This window comes from Colobus angolensis, unplaced genomic scaffold (genome assembly GCF_000951035.1).
Source record: "Colobus angolensis palliatus isolate OR3802 unplaced genomic scaffold, Cang.pa_1.0 Scaffold19, whole genome shotgun sequence".
Taxonomy (NCBI): Eukaryota; Metazoa; Chordata; class Mammalia; order Primates; family Cercopithecidae; genus Colobus; species Colobus angolensis.
In genome coordinates, this window is record NW_012115043.1 from 13,775,504 (window position 1) to 13,796,031 (window position 20,528).

Sequence of the window (20,528 nt, forward strand, 5' to 3'; positions counted from 1 at the left end):
CATGTTCCAGGAAGGGCAGGTGGTTTTGTGTGGTTAGAGTCGTGGGCGTGTGGTGGTGGGAATGGTGGGAAAGAAGGCTGGAAACATAGTGGTTATATTGGCCTTCGTAATCTGAATTCCACAGATAAAGGTTTAAACTGCTGTTACCACATAAAGGAACTGCTTCAGTGCCTTGGGTTTGTTTGTTTCTGGTGGAAATCTGGACAGATTAATTTGGCCTGTTATTTCTGGGTACTTCAGAAAGACAAATACCTAATCCCCATATTTTTGGCATTTCTATTCCCAACACAGTTGGAACCAGGAAGCATAGCAATGAAAATTAAGAAAGGAGAACAGGGAAGAAGCAGAGAGTAGATCTATTTGGGATTTATGAAAAGATATTACAAAAAGCAGGCATCTTTGACTAGTTTACTGGGATCTCTAGTAGAGATTTATTTTTCTATTTTTAAAAAGGTATTATATCTCTGAGAAGATATCTACCTTTATATGTGTAATAAAATAACTCTGACAAAGAACTCACCCTAATATGAGTAATTAATAAAAAGAAACATTTTACCCAACTTTAGAAACTGTTCAGGGAGCAACTGCCCTGAATAAAGAGGACATGAAAAGCCTTTTGTGTTCCTTTTTGTCCTGTATAACAAATTATTTTTCTTGCAAAGCCCCAAATTGCTTTCCCCTACATTGCCGCATTGCTGTGAACATGATTCCAGTACACTGTGGCTCTTCCAGGGATACTCCTGGTATCAATCTTGAGGCCTATTCAAACGAGGATGGGAGTCAGAGTTGAACTGTGCCAATATTCCTGCTGAGAATTAGCCCAGTTTCATTATGTGTGGAGGAGCCCCCAGTTCACTGCCCTTACATGTTTGGGGTACCCAGAGCTGAGAGGCTCTGCAGGGAGTACAAAGTTAAGAAACTGCATGATAGGAACACTATCACTTACTCTTTCATAATGAGCTCTGTGCAGGAAAACTAAAAAATGAGGTTTTTCTGTCATTCAGTGCAGCTGTGGTGTTCTGCTTGTAGCAAGCTACTTCTGCTTCACAAGGCAAGAAAAACACAAGAATTGTGGACAGACTCTCAGAATGAGCAGAGTCCCCAGGAGTCCTATCTATCTTTTTTAACTCCTTCAATTAACTGGAGTACTAAGGGAGAGATTTGTTGCTTGGCCTGTGCCTTCATTCTACAGATGAAGAAACTGAGACCCAGGAGGAGGTGAAGTGGCTTTCCCAAATTGAAGATTCATTAGAATCTAGAGTTTGTAGTACCAGGTCTTCTGACTCCTGTGGGTCAATTGGGGCAGGAGGTATAAGACTCAATGTGGGCTTATAAATATATAAGCCTAAATATGGTTATAATTAGCCAGGTTGTCAGCAATGGGGCAGAATGTATCACACGAGTGCATTGTAAAATCTTTTCTGCTTGGAAGAAAAGATGACAGTGAACTAAAACTTTGATCTCTGTGCCTTTATGTGCGTTTATCCTATTTAATCCATATTACATCATATACAGGATTTTATTTCTCAAACTGTATGTTTACCTGTTTTATTTTACAAATTGCCAATTTCATCAGAATAGGACTTGGTATCATCAGGTACATCTCTATCAACTTGCCTTTTAACCACTTGGAAGACCTGTGCACCTCCTTTATCTTGCCATGCACTCCCACCTTCTGGTCATGTCAGGAGGGGCAGTATCCCTCAGGAACCAAAGTGAAACTTTTTCATTTTAGAAGATTGGTCAATCCTAGGCTTTTGTTTTAAGTGTAATTCGTTCTTTCTTAGACTTTTGAATGCCACAAACTTTGACTTAGGAAACCTTTGGGTTGTAACAAAGTACTGAGGAACTATAACTTAATCTGTTCAGATCTAATATTAAATGAGACCCAGATATTTTCCCTAGTGAACTGCAAAGCCACATTTATTGAACACCTACTAGGTTTACATGGGAGTCCTTTTAGCTGTGCATTCCTTATTGGTAAGGGACTATGCCCAAGAGTGCACCTGGCACATAGGAGAACTATGAATATGTGTTGAATGAGGGGCATTGGTGAAATGGGTTGTTCAGGAGTGTCCTGTCCTGTCCTGTCCTGTCCTGAGGCCACTCCAGATGGAAGTGGTTCTCCCATAGGCTAACACATCCCATTCTGTCTTGAACTGGAACTCGACTTTCTTCCAAAGATGAAGGGGAAAGGTATTATTCATCTGAGATTTGCCTTGTGGTGTTTAGCACAAATTTGATTACTAAGGAAAGGCTGGTAAAGCATTGATGCAGGGAAAATTATTCTTAGGTATTCTTCTCTGATGATCATAGACTGAGTGAAACTTTTACTTTTATATAGGTACTGTAGCCATGAATATAATCACTGCCCGACATTTCTAGTGGCAAAAAAATAACCTCTAGAATGGTCGGATGAATGTCAGGGAGTAGGGATAACAGAAATGTAATGCCAGCTGAGCCAGCAGTGTCTGCCAACCCCATATATTTATTCGGCATCTTACTATGTGTAAAACTCATGATTTTTCCTTGCTTTTGCTTGTGTCTTGAATGTAAACCTGAAGGCAGAATCTGTGTTCTGTTTTGTAACTGATGATTCATGAACATTATTTGTGTCTTCAAGAGGTGATATTCCTACCTACTTTGACTGCAGCTTGGAGTGCAGGGATAAGATTTTCATGGTATGTGGCACACATTAGTGCTCAGTAAATGTAGAAAAGAGAACAGAAAAATGACAGAATGCTGGGAGGAAGGAAGGGAAGGAGAGGGAGTAATCCCAAGCCTGGTTCCTGGTGTCAGCCTGCAGATAGTCCAACAGGTTCTGTCATGAACCAGCTGGGGAGCCTGGTGACATTCACTAACTTCTAACTCAAGTTTGCTCACCTCTAAAATGAGATAAAACCTGCTTTGTAGGGTTTTTGAGAGGCTTAAGTGACGTAATGCTTGTAAATATCTAACATAGACTACTCAATAAATATTAGTTTAATTTAATGAATAATATGTTTGTGAATTCCAGTAAGTGTCTTGCTGAGAAAGCAGTTACCTCTTTATCTTCCTGGACTTTAAAATGAGTCCACATCAGTTAATTTGGATTCCCCAGAGCGGAGCGAGCAAGCACACTGACTTTCTCAGAAGAGCAGACAGTCACAGACGACAGCATCCTCAGGGAACACCCCTCCCTGAGTGCTGGCATTAAGTCAGAGGATTGCTGTTTCCCCAACTGCCCTTCACTGTGAGTTCCCCCTCTTACCAGTCACAATTTTCACCATTCCCAGAACAGAGGGCCAGATTCTCCTTCCCTTTGTGTCTGCCCATTTTCTTCTCAGAGGAACATGTCTGTGTGAGAACGGGGCCTTTACTGAGCCCAGGTCTTCCTGAGGCCTTTGCCTGGAAGTGGAAGAGACACAAACTGGCAAGGGAAAGGCAATCTGGCAGGTTGGCCACAGCTCACCCATCAAACTGCAGGGCCAGGTGTTAGCATTTTCCAACACCTTGATAAGTAATGTTTTCAGCAAATCGAGAAACTCTAGTTCTGCCTCTTTCAGAGACACCACATTTCCCCCCATAAGGTTGGCTTTTCTCAGGATGGGGATACATTTTCAAAATCTTTTTTACAAGGAGGCAGAGTTACAGCTAATGAGTGATATTGGAGACTGAGGAGAAGTTGGAGTTTCCCCACTGTTTTTCTGAAGGAGTTAACAGCATAGGCAGTTTGGGAGATCTAGAGGGAGACCTGCTTTGGAAGGTCCAGCCATCTCCTTAACATCACCCCCATTTCTCTCCATTGAACATGGAAGAAAAGGGGAGGCCCTGGCTTCTCACACTTGCTCATGGTTAGCATGTCTGCACACTCACTGTGTGCCAGGCTGGGTTCTAAGTGCCATAGATGGTACACCACTTAATCCTCAAAATAGAATTCTAAAGTACATAGTATTTTTATCCCCCCTACAGAGGAGGATCCAAGGCTCAGAGATAGTAAATAAATTTCCTAGGCTGAAACAGTTATTAAGTGATAGAACTGGTTAAAAAAAAAAAAAAAAAGAATCCGGGCAGCCTGGTTCCAGAGCCTTTTCTCTTACCGAGGGTTCTCTGGTGTCTGCAAAGTTGTTAGTCCCACTGGAGGATCTCAACAAGGGACTGCAGGAATTGAAAGTAAATGTAGCATTTCTCTTCCCCAGGCTTTTAAAATATTTAATTTTCAGGAAAACTTCAGGAACAAGTAGCATTTTTTCATCTCAACAATACCAAATTGCCTCTATGGTCTATATGGTGGCTCTGCTCTCCTTTTTCCGTAAAGTGGCATATGCTCTCCAGTAGAGGCGCACCCCGTTGCGGGTTAGATTCCCAGGGAGCGTTCACGGAGTTGTACTTTAGCTTGCAGGATTTTACTAGGGATCCCTGCTGCAGGGGAGTGGCCATGGGGAAGTGGAACTGCAATACAGGTCTGACGCAGCCTCTGCCAGTCACGTGGGTCATCATGGAGTATATACGGCCCCTCAGAGCCCAGTCCTGTGCTAGGCTGAAAGGGTAGGACCTTTAAACAAAGCCTGCCACTACCAGTGGGTGGATATGGGCCACTTGGAAGAGGGCATCTCCTTGGGCAAGGGAGCTCTTTTCAGCTGAAGTGGACCCAAAGGAGGTGACAGCACTCCCCATCACTGAGGTAGAGTTGCGCCTTGAGCAGGGGCTCTAAGTGGTGGATCACTGTTTCCACTGTGAGACTTTCATGTGCATTGCCAGTGTGAGTGTACTCATTGGCAAGTGCTTTCTCCTAACTCAGCCTCTTGTTTTGTTGGATTCAAGATAAATGGCATTTACAAGATTGCACAAAAAGAGACAGATTCTCAACTGTAGCTCTAGGCAGAGGCAGAGGTATAATATTGATAGTCTCTTTGGAGCATGTAATAAAAATCATGCCTGGCATTTCGGGAGATACATGAACAATTTGTTTCACCCTCATGATATCTTTAAAGTGGCACCAGTTGACTTTTTTCTGGAGCCAGAGTCCAAAGCTAAAGGCCACAATACAGTGATGGAATCTCCAGTTACGTTTTGCTTGCCAGTTGTCTTTAGAGAAATCTTTCAGTGATGAAGATTCCAGATTTAACTCCCTTTTCCTTACTCCTTCCATCATGAAACTAAAGCTGTCTTCCAGTTCACTCCAGCATGGACATTAAACTGTACCCCACTAACTTATATCTTGTACACCCAAGTTGATGACAAGAGCTGGGTTGGTTTGCCTTTTAGCGTTTGTTACTGTTGCATCCCAATGTTACCCTGAGCTGGCATTGACCAGTGACTGTCTCAGCTGCAGGGCGTGCAAAACCTGTCTCCATTTCCCTTCTTTCAGGTTGGAAAGCTTATCCAAGAAGCAGCTGGAAGAAGTAATTTGAAGCGAGTAACTCTGGAACTTGGAGGCAAAAGTCCTAATATTATTTTTGCTGATGCTGATTGTAAGTCAACGACAGGTCCCCTACATGAACCAGCATACACCCTTTGGTACTCTCTTTTGTATCTCCCCTTTTTATAGGACACTAGCAAAAGATCTTTGAAGCTAAAGGCAATCAAGAAGATCTCTAAAGAGAAAATAGTTTTATAATGGGGAAAAAGCACTTTTCAGTTGACGACTGAACCATTTGTTTTCTAGATACTAACGAGCCATTTTGAATCTGTGATGTTATAGAATGGGGGCTGAGATGAAGGCTTGGTCAGTGGCATATGGTTAAACAGCAACGGTCTCAGCTGCTGAGCACCTGAAGGATAGTCTCTCTGCCTAGATACAATAAATCTGTAACTTTTCAACTGTGCCTGGTGGCTGGTAGACCATTATAAATCAGTCCAACTTCATCAACCCTGCCAGCATTTTCCAAACCCACAGCCTCTTTTCTGTTTAGTCCGTTCCAACCCCTTCCTGCTAGTCCCATGACTTTCAGTCAGGATGACAGCACACGTGGGTCAGTTCAGTATGTGTAGTGCTAAAGCTGGGATGATTCCACCTTGCCAGTAGGACCTTAGAGAGGCTTAGAGCAGTAACTGAGAAACCCCATGTCTCTAGGAAGGATGCCACCTAGGCCATTCTGCACAGGTGTGACCTTTCTGTTTTGAAAAGCTCTCCAGGTAAGGAAATCCCAACATCTCATTCAGTGATTCTTTTTTTTTTTTCTTCACATTTTGCCAGGCAGAGCTGCTTTCCCAGTTTCACCACCAGAGAGATCAGAAAACCGAAAGCAGATTGCTTGAATTTCAACCCCCACTTGGAATTTGCAGAGTTCAGCTTTAGCTCTATGTTAGTTGTTAAGAAAATCAGAATCCTTATGCCCATTCCTCTTGAGTAGCAACCCCATCGCCCTCGCATTGACTGATTCATTTATTCAGTCAGTCGGTCATTTAGCAACTAATGCATGTCAGATTAAGCTAGTTTGAAGTGTAAGATAGAAGGGCTGAATATGGAAGAGTTATCATATGATTTTACACAAGTCCACGTCAATCTAGAGGCAATTTAGTGTCTTCAAAGAAGACCCATTGGTGTTATGGTTTAATCCCCCAAATACCAAACATACCACTACAAGGCCCTGTACATTAGGAGTTGTAAATTGGCCAAATACAAAATATAGACATGTTTACCTGTCTAAACATTACACTATGTTCAAAACAAAAACTGCATATTAAAATATTGATTTCTGTGAAAATTGAGAAGATCTGACAACCTGGGGCTCATATTTATGCATGACAATGATTAAATATAGTGACTTCTTAGCCTCTCCATTACATTGCTCCATACCACCTGGTAGCCTCATACCTTTACCTTGTCTGCCTAGCCCTGTGGTGTATTGGGGATTGAGACTCTTGTTACACCTAAGGTGCAGTCCCTCTGTTTGCAGAATAAGAAAGAGACCCAAAGAAGGCAAATCGTTCAAGTTCACATAGCATGTCAGGGTGTAGTTAGAACTGGAACTAAGTTGCATTCCCAATCCAGTGCTATTCATGGTTATGTCCTGCAGTGAGCACACTATACCTGGGGCTTTGGAGAGGGGAGGGAGGTGGCTCCATAGATAAGCAGTGGCAACATGGCTGTTTCCTCTTGTAGTGGACTATGCTGTGGAGCAGGCCCACCAGGGTGTGTTCTTCAATCAAGGCCAGTGCTGCACTGCAGGCTCTCGCATCTTCGTGGAGGAGTCCATCTATGAGGAGTTTGTGAGAAGAAGTGTGGAGCGAGCCAAGAGGCGCATAGTGGGGAGTCCCTTTGACCCCACCACTGAGCAGGGTCCCCAGGTAGAAAAATCATAACCATTCCCTTTGTTTACTTAATTCTTGGCTGGCGCAGAACTGTGTGCACTCTAGTAGGACCCAGCAAAGCAACATCTTTCTTTTCAGCTGCCTCCTTTATTCCCCACCATGTCTTCATGGCTGGAAATGTAGCCAGAGAGGGATTGCTTATTTCTTATGCTTCTCTTTCCCTTTCTAAGTTGTATCTCTGAAAAACTATGGGATTACTGTTACTTTAAGAATATTCTGACCTTTGGGACTAAGCTGGAATCTCTCAGTTCTAAAGAAAGCCCTGAGTATGACAAGATGGGTCTCGACACTAGAACCCAGTCCCAGTCCTTCCAGTCACTGAACTTTAGGACATCCCTACAGATGCCACAGTCAAGGACGGTAGGTATCTTTCTTTCCTAGAGCCATCTATCCTTTTATAAGCTGCCAAGGAGTCTGTGCAGCAGCCTGAACCAGTCTGGACATATCACTTGTAGCTTGTGAATGTGTAGGAAATGAAGGGCTGGCTCACTTCCCTTTTCCTATATGGTTATTTCTTAATCTGAATGCCTCATGTACTGTAGTGGGGTGGGGAGGGCCACAAAGTCTCTCATAAGCAGCCAGACTACACTTTTCACCTCTGCAGGTTCACCGTAATCATCAAAGCATATTTCTAAAGGGAATTCTGGTTTTAATCTGTAGACAGGTTCTGAGACTTTTTAGAAGGAACTTGGACCAGCTCCTATATGGGTCACTGAAGCATGGGTTTTCCTGTTAAGGGACAACATCTCCTCAGTTTAGGGACTATTCAAGAGAAGACTGACGTTCTGGCTGAGCCATTCAAACTTGGGTGAATGTAGGTTTTTGTATTATTTACCTCTGTCAGTTTTTGGGGGGAAGACTGACCTTATTTTTTTTGGACTAGGAAGCTAGTCCTTCAGTCTTTACTGTTAATATTTTTCTCTAAAGTTCCTCTAAAAATGTAATAGGAATTCCTTTAAAAACAAACCACAATAGGATTGGGTGTGTAGCACTATCTAAAGAGGCTGTGTGCTAATTTTTGCCTCTTTTTTACTATCAATACAACTTGCTAACTTACTCAATTATAAAGGTCACTTTTCCCTCATATGAACAATGAATAGTAAATTAGCCGGTGTCTCCATCATTTTGAAACATTTTTCTAAATGTTCAGCTGGTACTTCTGATTAGGCAATATCATCAGAGCAGTACATTTATTGGAATCATTGATATATTAGGATTAACCATACAAAATTGCCAATTTTTTGTAGGTCAGAAATTGAGAAGTAACAGCAATTTTAGATTTGACTGGGTGTAAACTTTGAAAAAATCATGTTTCCCACAGATTGATAAGAAACAGTACAACAAGATCTTAGAACTCATCCAGAGTGGTGTGGCTGAGGGCGCCAAACTGGAATGTGGAGGCAAAGGACTGGGCCGAAAGGGGTTTTTCATTGAGCCTACGGTGTTTTCCAACGTCACTGATGATATGCGGATTGCCAAGGAGGAGGTATCAGATATGCTGTTCTTACAAAAGCCACATCTTTCTTGGGATCATTTCAAGAGCATTTCTAGCGGATGATATTAGAGTTTTAGCTCTTTGTATTTTACATATATTCATTTTGCAATAGTAGTGAACATGGCTATGAAAATTCCAGTTTCAAGAAGAAAAGTAAACCAAAAGACAAGCAAGCTAGGTGGAGGCCAGGTGACAGGCTGTGTGCTTGTGATTATTATTAGCCAACAGAACAATCAGAATATCCTACCATTGACCTCAACAACACACTGGCACTAGTTCAGTTCTCCTAAATGTGGGTCACTAGGATGTTAACCATGAGAGAGAATACACTGAAGCATCTTCACATCTGTGCAAGAGAGGGACCAGGAGCAAGTCAGCCCACAGTCCAGAGCATGCAGTTCTGGAGCAGTTTGCAGCATCATGGAGGATGCCACTTTCTCTTCTCTACCTAAAGAAGACACCCCTAGTATACAGAGTGGAATCAAGTGATGCCGCAGAGGTTGGGGAATTTGGGAATGTTAAACAAACACTAATGTTAGACTTTTCTTGCATAATCTTATCCTAGGAAAGGTTGGGAGATTTTACAGTTTTGTACTGCTAAACTTAAATGTCATTTAAGTAATCAAGGCAGAGTAAACGTACATTGAAATGTGGAAAGCGGGTAAAAGAATGACAGAGCACCCATGTTGAGTCATACTACCTTTTTGCAGATCTTTGGCCCTGTTCAGGAAATTTTGAGATTTAAGACGATGGATGAAGTTATCGAAAGAGCCAATAACTCAGACTTCGGACTCGTAGCAGCCGTCTTTACTAATGACATCAACAAGGCCCTCACAGTATCTTCTGCAATGCAAGCTGGGACTGTTTGGTAAGATCAGAGTCAGTCTTATAACAAATTCCACTGGTGGTATAGGGACCAGGGGGAAATAAACAAGTATCTTCTTGGAAGGATGGGGAATACCAAAAGCAATCAAACTTCACCAGAAAAGGGGTACAGCCTGTACTGCTTAGATCCAGAAATCAAAGTAGATTTTAAATTACAAATTTTTCCTCTGGAAGAAAGGAATTTAAAAAGCAAACTTGTAAAAGAAATGCCATGGCAGTCAGATTCTTTCTGTGTGGCCAAACTTTACATGAACTCACAGTACTATGTTTTCTTTCAGGATCAATTGTTACAATGCCTTAAATGCCCAGAGCCCCTTTGGGGGATTCAAGATGTCTGGAAATGGGAGAGAAATGTAAGTCTCAGGAAAGTTGCTGATGCCTGCAGAGAAATAGATTGCAAATATCAGCACAGAGCAGTGCTTTACAAATAGTTTAATTATCTTACACTCATCCATTCATTCAACAAACATTTTGTTGAGCACATGGTACTAAAAGCTAAGTACCACTACATGTTACAGAGATGAATGAAACACAATTCCCTTTCCCAGCGTGAGAACAGAAAAAATTACTGTACAGGAAAAAATTCCCTGTAATAAAGGCTATGATAGAAGTATGTTAAACATTTTGTCAGTACAGAGAAAAATTTTTGACTGGTGGGGTCAGAGAAGACTTCACAAAGGAAGTAACATTTTTTTCCGGGAAGTAACATCCAGGAAAAAAACCCACTTTCCCTCCTTTTGAAAGAAACTGATCTATATTTTCCAAATCCTGTGGCTCACAGAGGAAACCTGTTTCATGCCCATTCCCTCAGCCATTACTGAATGCATGTTCTTTTGAGCAAATGCCTAGTTCACAGTTAACAAGTATTGAGCATAAACTATGTACAAAGCACTGCACTTGGTCTGTGGAGGAAGATGCAGGCCCTTAAGGCATTTAATATGTTTTGGGGTAAATAAAACTAATAACATTGAAAGAATCAGAGGAATCGCAGAAAAGACTGAAAAGCAATGGAGGAGCTCAGGGATAGGGAAGATCATTGTGAGCTGGAGAAATCTGGGAAACCTTTAGACGTGATCTGCTACAGGGGTTTGAATCAGCCTTTGAAGAAGAGGAATGCTTGGATCGAGAAGGGGGAATATATTTTCAAGGATAGTGGGCAAAGCAGGGTAGCAGTGGGGGAGAGTGAGTAAAGGTATTGTGGGAAAAACAACTGTAGTGTTGTTGGGAGAAATACAGTGAACCAACAAGACAAGAGCAGAGGATTTACATACTGCAGATAGTTTCACTGGTAATCTCAAGCTCCCAAGCACTGAACTATAAAGTAGGTATAGCTTGGAGATTAGTGCAGTTTCTAGAATCACACTGCTCGGATTTGAATCCTGCCTATATTACTACCTGTACAAGCTTGGACAAATTCCTTAATCTAAGCCTCAGTTACCTCATCTGTAAGATGGGAATAATTATACTACCTACCTCAGGGTTGCTGTGAGGATTGAGTGTAAGGATTAAGTATGCAAACATCCAACAGAATGTCTGGCAAACCTTCAGAAAATGTTAGCTGCACTCATAACATTATTCATCAAGCAGATTAGTGTTGTATAGATGATCCCTCTTTTTCTTAACCTGTAACTTTGGCGGAAGTTTCCCTAAATCTCAGCTGGTGTCACCGACTTCTGTTCTGTATCTGGTGATGCCAGGGAGAAGCTGCTCTCACTTGAACCTTTTCTTCCGGCCTCCAGTACCCCTCACTTACTTTACAGCCAGAACCTATAGCCAATCTGGATCATATTTGTTCAGTTCTTAGTATTCCTTCAGCTTTTACAGAGTCTTCATGTACTCCAGGTATCTCTTCATTTGCTTTTGACCTTAACTGTCTGCTTCCACTTTTCAAGATGCAGTCCGCTTCTTATTTCATTTCCTTCCTCTATGTCTGTGCTCTCCCAGTCTCTGAAATGCTGGGGGTAGTCACTGGCTCTGGGAATGCTGCTTGCATTGACTGTTTTGTTACAGATCATTAACAGGGTGAATCATGAGCATAAACTATACTTTCAATAAATGATCGCTGGTTGAAGGAGCCTAATCCCAGGTTAAGCCGTGGTCCCTCATCATGGGCAGGCTTGTGACATTACCTGAGTCTAGTCTATTCCCATCAGAAATGTTCTCCTTGCCCAGAAAGATGGTCCAGGAGACAGTTTGGCTCTATCTGAACCTCACATAATGGTGCCCAAGAGACTGAAGAACCATTTCTCTCTACTTGTCTTGCAGGCACTGTGGTGATTGTACCTTCCCAGTGAAGTTAAAAAATAATTAGGAAACGCTGTTCTTTGATGAGACCCACTTCATCTTGTCTAGATTGCATGGTGGTTTTTTTTTTTTTTTTTTTGGTTTTTTCTTTTTTTTGGTTTCTACTTACCCCCAAAACATGTTTTCTCTTTCTTAAATGATGCAGTGACAGAAAATGCTTTCTTGGTCCCCAACTCTTCCACCTCATTTGATATAACCTCAGAAACTCCACTTAACCCTCCATCTAGACAGAATTGTTCATCTCATGGCCTGCAAATGCCATGCAGCTTTGGTCCCTGACAGCTCCCTGTCTATCCCTAAGAGGAGCAGAGACGTGAAGTGGCACTTCCAGAAACATCTGGAAACTCCAGGGAGGGCTGACCTAGCCCATGAGGTCTCCCCACAGAGAGCTGCAGGGAGGGCTGCCCTCTGTAGGTTATCTGATGGGCTGCCCTCTTAATTCCCAGGCTCAGAGACAAGCTTTTCTTGCGTCCTCCTGCCCACCGAATTCCGCCTGTTTGACTTCTCCTGTCCTTTACTTACTTCCTCATCAAACTCCCCTGAGATAAGGGGTGGCAAAGCACAAGCCATAAAATGTCACAAACTGAGGAGATGGAAAGAATGCTGTGAACCTCAGCATTTTAAAAACTCAGGACACTGGCTTTGAAAATGAGAAGCATTGTTAGATAATCTAAATCAGGGCTTGTCAAGTTTGTGTGTGTGTGTGTGCACACATGCATACAGAGAAGTCACCTCCAGTCTGAGTGATGGTTTTGTTAAGCATGTGTATCTAGGGACCCACTCTCAGAGATTCTGAGTTAGGTGATCTGCGATAGGACCCAGGACCTGCGTTTTTAACAATCTTCCAGAATGACTACAGTGTAGATCACTGCCCAGCACCCACAGAGAAGCACCTCCATTCCAGCAGCGTTTTCCATTGCATCACACACCCAAACACTGGGATCGGCCAGTCACCCTTGGAAGCAACCTGCCTTCTAGTGACCTGCTCCCACCCTCCCTCTAAGTCCCCACCACCTGCAAGCTCTCTGATGCAGGTGGTCTGGAGACCTTACTCTGAGAAGTGCTGCTGCAAGTCAAGTTAAACAGCAGGAAAATATATACCCTAAACAGAAACTCTTATTTGTTTTATGAGCGAGTCTGAGTGATTCCTAAAAATGGCTGGCCAAGAGCTACCAATACTGACAGGTTACCTTAAAGCCTCTAGGCGTGCCAAGTCTGATTTTTCTTAGGGACTAGAACCTAGTCTGCTGAGGAGCGGGAATATAGGCTTCTAAATGTGATTGTGCCTTGCTATATCTTCCTGCTGTGAAAGTGACCATGCAGGGAGATTGGGCTGCATCAATAATGATATGCATATCTTTTGTGCATCAGTGGGCTTCTTACCTGTTAACTGTATGTGCCACAAAATTTAACTAGAGTAAATAAATTTGAGACAGAAATTCCGGAACAAGATGGTGAAATTGCTTAAGAATCCAAACTTCAGGGCTTAGTGACCTTTAAGCATTGTTTCCCAAAGTGTGACCCAAATGACCATCTATCTCACAGTCTCCTGGTCCCTCCCTAGAGCTTCTGAAACTGAATCTTTGTGGGATAGGGGTAGCATTCTAGAATCAACAGTTGAAGCAAGCTTTTTGGGTGATATGTATGCTGAGGTTCAGGAACTGACTGGAGAGATGACTGTGCACCAAGAGGATGGCAGTGACTCAGCTGGCATCTCTTAGCTGGTTCATGGCAGAGCTGAGTGGGCACTCCTGTCTCTGACCCCAGCTTCAGTGCTCTTTGTCTCCTCCATGCCTTCTCAGTTGTGCCACTAAGACCTCTTACTGGCTTTCCTTCATGTCCTGGGCCCAGGGCAGTTCTTTTCATAGCAGATTTGACTCCATTTCCCCTGTGCACAGTTTGCTGCTCAGGACCCAGAGAGGAGCACGTCTGCTCCAGCAGGGTTTTCCATTGCATCACACACCCAAACAGAAGGATCCAACAGTCACACTTGAAAGCAACCATAATCGCGAGGTTTCTGACTCTGTAGACTTCCTTACATTTCTCACAACCTAGTTAGAGAGTCACATGGGAGTGAAGTGTGGCTTGGGACCTGCCCCAACAAGTGCGTGCAAAAGCCAGGAAACAAGGGAGTAAATTCACTTCAAATGGGATGCACATGGTGTCCGTGATGAAGAGACACATTCAGAATTGCCCAAGGACAGGAAAATGACCAGAGAGAGCCAAAGCTGAGCTGGTAATAAAAAGACTCTAGGCCTGGATGGAGTTAATGAGGGAAGCATGAAATGAGTGGGGCGATTTCAGTGGGTTTCTCTCATTCCTCTAAGCAAAATGAACTATACCGACAAGAGAACAGCCTGCTTGCCCCAGTCTCTCCTTGGCTGCCCTCTGTTGTCCCTGTCAACTCAGGTGCCCATGGTGCTCAGAGGAGCTGCTGGCAAAGCCACTGGAGCCTTGTGTAGGCCATGGAGGCTCCTAAAAGGAACCCGAATGAATCACTTACAGCAGGTCTCTCTTGTAAAGCCCAGCCACAGTAACTCATACACTGACTTTCAAAAGACAGCCTTTCTTAATCATTTAATCCTTTCATATTCAAATATATCTCCTAAGCGTTCTTTTATTTTTTCCTGATCTCGAAGATATGAGAGCAGAGTAGAACTAGGGAAGGGGGAGTAGGAAGCTTGTCCTTCCCCCTTCCCTCTTCACTTCCCTCCCTCCGTTCCTTCTTCCCACCTTCCTTTCGTCATCAGGTACCTTCTTTGTGCCTGCTGTTGTAGGTATACCCTATGTTTGGTGGAAGGCAAAAAGAAAAATCAGCAGGATACAACTCAGTAGGGAAGACAGAGATATTCAAGCCCTCTGTCCTCCCAGTGTGTTAAGTGTAGTGGCTGAGGTGTAAACAAGGGGCTATGTGAACAGAGAGGACTAAAGAGGAGCTCCACCTGAGGCTGTTGGGAAAAGCGTCACCGAAGAGTGACTTTCAGAATAGAAGAAAAAAAGTTGTTATTTTAAAGGAAAAAAGGCATTTAAATAAGGCGAAAAGAACAAGAGAATAGAGAAGAAATGTGGAGGAGGAGGAGCATTGTAGTAAGCACCCAGAGGGACAGGAACACTTAGACACGTGACCCGCTCCCACCTTCCCTCTTGGGTGAGGAAAGCACACTAGGGTCCCAAAGAACTAATACTGGACCAGTGCTGCCTTGTAGAGAGAGGCATGGCCAGGGCGTTCAGAGACCTGGGCCTGGTCCCACTGCTGCCCATAGCACTCAGCCTCTCAGCACAGCCTGGGGTCGTTTGTGTGCCCTCTGGCCAAGGCTGACGGTAGGTCTTTGAGTAGTTGAGAGTCATTGCCTTTCTGTGCAGTATTGTGAAAACAAATCACCTTTTAACTTTAAAAACTACTCATGAGATGACGGTTTCTCTGACCCTCAGAGGAAGGCTGGGCTGCCCATACATGAGGAATTTTTACATGAACACCCCAGGACTTGCTGTTCGCAGGTGATAAACTGCACCTCCTCGGGACTCCCGCTGCACTCACATGCAGCTCCCTGGACTTCTGGTATCTGACCCGGCCCATTTCTGTGTTTCAGGGGAGAATTCGGCTTGCGGGAGTACTCAGAAATTAAGACTGTGACAGTAAAGATCCCCCAGAAGAACTCCTAAGAAGGCCAAGAAGGAAGATGAAGCCCAGCCTGCACGTCTCTCCCTCTCTGCTTTCTCTGTAGGGCCCAGCTCTCAGGAATACAAAGTTGAGCCACGGTCCTTATTTAAAGATTGAAAAGATAACATGTAGGTCAGGCAGGTCACTACACAACTAAAGCCAAGCAGCTGGGTACAGTTTATTGGCACTCTGTAAGGGGCCACCTTAATCATACCAAATATTGGGGAAAGTGGGATAAAAGGAAGAGGAGGAGCTAGCAGACACTTCCAGTAAGTCTTTCTGGAGCACAGGATGAAATAAGGGAGCTGTATTATTTCATGCCTTTGTCACAAAGAACTTCCCTCTTAAGGAAAGGTGACCTTTCTACTGTCTTAAATTTCCTCCTTTCAGGCCCTCTTCGCTCACCCACCCTCCCTCTCTTCCAAGGAGATCTCAGCTGAGCTCATTTTGGGGCAGATGTTTGGGCCAGGAACAATTTTCTAAGGTTTTAAAGCCAAATTACCATTTCATGTTATCCGTTTCTTCAAAGCAAAACATGAAATGGTTTTAGCTAGAGTCAGACCAGAATGAAAATGCCAGGAGCTGGTACACTACAGATATAACAGGTACCTGGGATATTCCTGACCCAGTCTGGTTTGCTTTTACACATAAATAACATGAATGAAAAAAGATTGGGACAATAGAGATTGGAAGTCATCACGTGCAGTTCACAGCTTCTGAGTTTGCTGCACAGTTTTCGGGTGTCTGTGTGTGTGTGTGTTTGTGTGTGTGTGTGTATTAGATTCCTTCCTTCTCAGTTATTCTGGAATAAGGCAAGGGGTGGGTGGTTTTTCATAGCTAGATAAGATCTTTTCCAAAGCTTTTCTTAGAACCAACCAAAAAACAATCCAAGTAGGCCCAAGAGTTTGATAATGCTGGATGCCTTGCAGATATCATTCAGTTTCTAATATTGGGCAACAATTACTATTAAATGAATTATTTCTGTAGTTGGAATCTGTAGCTTCTTCTGAACCTCTACACCAATACCTGTTATTCCAGTGCTGCAGGTGTGATTTTAGTCTGTCATACTGTACCAATGTGCCCTACATCTATTGGAAGTGACCTTGGAATATCTGGCCAAGCCTAGGAGTTTCCTTTTCCATTTGCCGAGTTCCATTGTGCTGGGACTGCCGTGCTCCACCGAGCTCCTCTGTCACACCCAGGGGCTCATCCACATACCATTCTTGCACCTCACTGAGCAGGCCGTGGCCTACAGTGTGGGGGGAGTAAAGCAGGCTCGCCTCCCTTTCTTCCCAACCACATACTCTTCTGCTTTCCGGTGACTCCACCAGTTTGATGTGGGAAGTGTTAGCTTCCTTTCCTTCTATCTTTCCAGCTGTCAAATCCAATCCAGTCTCTAACCTAGATACAGATCATTTATTTAAAAGTACCAAACATAACCTAGAGTATGTGGAATATGGGCAACATATGTATAGCCTTCTGTATTTAACGATTTTCTGCTTCCTAACCGTACCAGTTTTCTATTTATAACTCTTATCTATCCATGAGGTGTTAAAGTCTCCACTTGCTGTTATTTACAAATGACAGTGCATTCAGCAGCCCGATGCTGTGAGCCCTGACAGATGCCATATTTCCGAGTGCTTCCATGTGAATGCCACCCTCCTCCTGTAGCATGTGTCCAAGTGGACATAGCCACTAACCAGCTAGTTACCTTTGGACTGCAATATAAAATGTGAAAATGAAGATTTATTTCTTTTAATTTACTTAAAAAGAAACCTCCGTGCTAGCAATAAAGCATTTATATTGTGTACTCCTTGGGATTGTTTGGCTGTGTTTGTAAGTCTTTGTGTCATATACTGAGTCTGTTTGGGTCCTTCCCTCAGCTGCTGGGTTTTTCATCTGTGTTGCTCTCTTGAGTAACTGAGCAGAAGCCCACAAGGGTATTTTTACAGAATTCATTAAGGTAAATGGTATTCAGGTAAACAAAAACCTTGTTTTCCAACACTGTTTAAAATCTGTGTGCACGTGTAGTTTGGCTGGCACGTAAGTATAACCATGTATGAAATATATGAAATAACAAGTTTCCTTTAGAATAGTCTCCATGAAAACAAATGCAGAGGAGTCTGCAGGGTCTGTTTTCAGAAATGTGGACTACACACCGCAAGCTCACATTGCTGATGGCATTTCACAGTAGCTTTATTTTTATTTACCAAAGTGAAATGAAGTCAAAGGCTGATAACCTGATGAAGTATTTTTGCAGCTGTAAAAAGAAATCTGCAAGTGGTGACTGTACTACTACCAAGATTGAGCTTGTTTTCTCTCAGTGTGTTCTCAGAGTTGAGCTTTTGAGGAGTGGTTCCAACCCTTTAGAACCGCACATCTCCCCACCTTTCCTCCCAACCTTCGGAATCTCCACCCAAGTTCCAAACAAGTGAGACAAAAGCTAAACCTAATGTCTTAGCCCCAGAGCAGATCTCGCTTGGGTGATGAGACGCATTGCTGTGGACTGGGGTTCACTGCTCTGTTTGCCAGTAGCTTCTCTTTCAGAGAAACAGATGGAGCATGGGAGAATGCAGCCCCTGCAGCACCAGATGGAACTCTGAAATACAAGATGCAGGACTCCCTGAGGCTCCACCTCATGTCCTGTCCATTGAGCCATCAGGAAGAAAATGAGAAAGGCCTGGACATGAAGTAATCATTTGAAAGTCTTTTAGAAAGGTGCCATTGTTGCATGTATAGATAGCAGGAATCTGGAATCCGATAGACACGCAAAAACATTTCTGATAAAAGGAATAACCTACAAAGGCAGAGAGGAGAGGCCAAGCTCAGCATACTTAATATGACAGTGAAGAGATGGGCTGCAAGAGCAGGCACTGCATATTGGCAACTGGTCGGACTACAGAGGGTCTTAGGTCAGCCAGAGCTGTTCCCTAGTAATGTAATAGAAAACACAGACACTTGTAGGCTTTGAGTTGAAGTGTAATGGAAGCGGTGGTTGGAGTATACTGGTCTGGAGCAAAGTGGATGAAAAGAGAGAGACTGATTATAGAGTTTGTTTGCCATAAAACTATGGATGCCATAATGCTACGGGGGATGGAGAGGAAGGAAATCAGTGGAGAAGTCACTGGAACTTAAGGAATGAATATGAAAGAATGAAAAAAGTTTATTAACGAGGGCAAATAGGAAAATGGTAATGCCACTGCCACAGAGGCTATAACATGAAATGCAGTTTTGGGGAGAGATCTTGACTTCAGGCTTTTGACATGTAAATTGTGGGGTGATGAAGGGACATTCAGATAGAAATCTCAAGCAGGCAGTTGGACATAGGAGATTCAGACTTGGCTCAGGTGGACCAGATTCTCGCATGAACATAAAAGTGATGGCTGCAGATCCAGAGAGGGTGAGAATAAAATCAAAACCAGGGCCAGGGAGAAAAGCCCAGCAAAAGAAATGGAGGCTGTAGTCAGAGAAATAGGAGGCAAGCTCTGCAGGTGGTAACACCCCCAGAAACAAGGGAGAAAAGTGAAGGAGCACAGGCAGCAAAGGCTTGAGAAGTAGAGGGTGGTGTGTGGAGCCCGTGCATTAGAGGCTTTTGATCTCTGTCTTGATGAAGTAGAAGTTGATGGTGTGCATTAGCTGGGAGTGGTGATGGCAGGGCCCTGCTCTAAGCTGTGAGCCATGTAGCCTCCCCCATGCTCGGGGACAGCCCCTTGCTGTGTCAGGCCCTCGTCCTGAGCCTTCCCACAGATTCCCCTGCCACGAGCCAGGACGTATGGAATGCCTGCTCTCTTTTGCTCTCCACCCGATGCTCTTGCCCACCCAGAACTCCAGTAGAGAGGGAGGGCAGGAGCTCACGGTTGATAACGGCCTCATGAGTTAGAAGAAATGAGAGCTTACAGTAGCTGGGGCGGGAGGAAACTGGTCTCAGAATACATGTTAAAGAATGGGTAGATTTAGGAACGTGTGAAAAGGAGGAATACAAGACGGCTAGGGAAAAAAATCTCAATGCAGACTTCGCTAGTTCTGTACTGGCAACATTCTTTACAGGGAAGGAGGGAAGGTACAGCCAAAACAGAAATGCCCATTGCCACTTACATGTATTTATACAGTCATTTATTTTAGTTTTTCTTTTGGTTGACTAATAATTCAGAAATACTAAAATTGGTGACAAGAATGCTTAAAAGGTAAGAACAATGATAAAAACAAAGTCCCATGAATTAAAAGTTAGAGTTTAAAAAAAATGAAGATAGAAAACTAATGAAATCAGAATGGGGCTAGAAAAATACCTACGACAAGGTCTTACCACGCTGCTTCTATGGCCCTGCGGCCTCCCTCATGAGGGAATGCTGACACTGCATACCCATTGGTCCTAAGAAATGAACTTCCCTTCCACACTCCCTCTCCCACTTCCCTCCACAAATGTTTATTCTGCTAGTCACTGGCACAGGTGCTAGGAATACAAAGCAAGCCACACATGGCTACTACCCTTGTAAACCGCGTAGTCTAAGGTCACTCATAACCAGTAGTCAGCAGGTTCCCTTGCCATCCCCCTGTACCTCCTTCCCACACACAGACACAGGAGCTATGGAAGAGTAACGTGGTACCTTTCCCAGGTCTGCTTAGTGGGTAATCCAGAGTGACAACTTTGCCTGTGGCGTCAGCTGACCAGCAGTGTGGCAGAGTGTAATTTCAGCATGTTGTATCAGAGGGTGAGAAGTGTAGTCAGAAGTCCTCATTCATTGTGCCTTAGCAATCATTTACAAGATGTATGTCTTAACTTCCACGGGCCTCCACTTCCTCCTCCGTAGGATCAAGATGATCATTCCTGTGCTACCTGCCTCACAGAGGTGTGTGGGGATTAAGCAACATGGTGGATGATATTTCTTC

The 20,528-nt window shown here is 43.5% G+C and overlaps 1 protein-coding gene across 4 annotated transcripts in view; it reads left to right on the top strand.

The window, feature by feature from the left end:
• The window catches only part of ALDH1A2 (aldehyde dehydrogenase 1 family, member A2), a 323,505-nt gene extending 307,127 nt beyond the window's left edge, over positions 1-16,378 (top strand). For all 4 annotated transcript variants that reach the window (XM_011940511.1, XM_011940510.1, XM_011940513.1 and 1 more), the window contains 6 exons: positions 5,351-5,453; positions 7,088-7,272; positions 8,618-8,782; positions 9,502-9,659; positions 9,955-10,029; positions 15,571-16,378. In XM_011940511.1, the coding sequence (XP_011795901.1) occupies positions 5,351-5,453; positions 7,088-7,272; positions 8,618-8,782; positions 9,502-9,659; positions 9,955-10,029; positions 15,571-15,643 (759 nt within the window). In that variant the 3' untranslated portion in view covers positions 15,644-16,378. The remainder of the gene's footprint in view (positions 1-5,350; positions 5,454-7,087; positions 7,273-8,617; positions 8,783-9,501; positions 9,660-9,954; positions 10,030-15,570) is intronic.
• Positions 16,379-20,528: the final 4,150 nt, after the last annotated feature.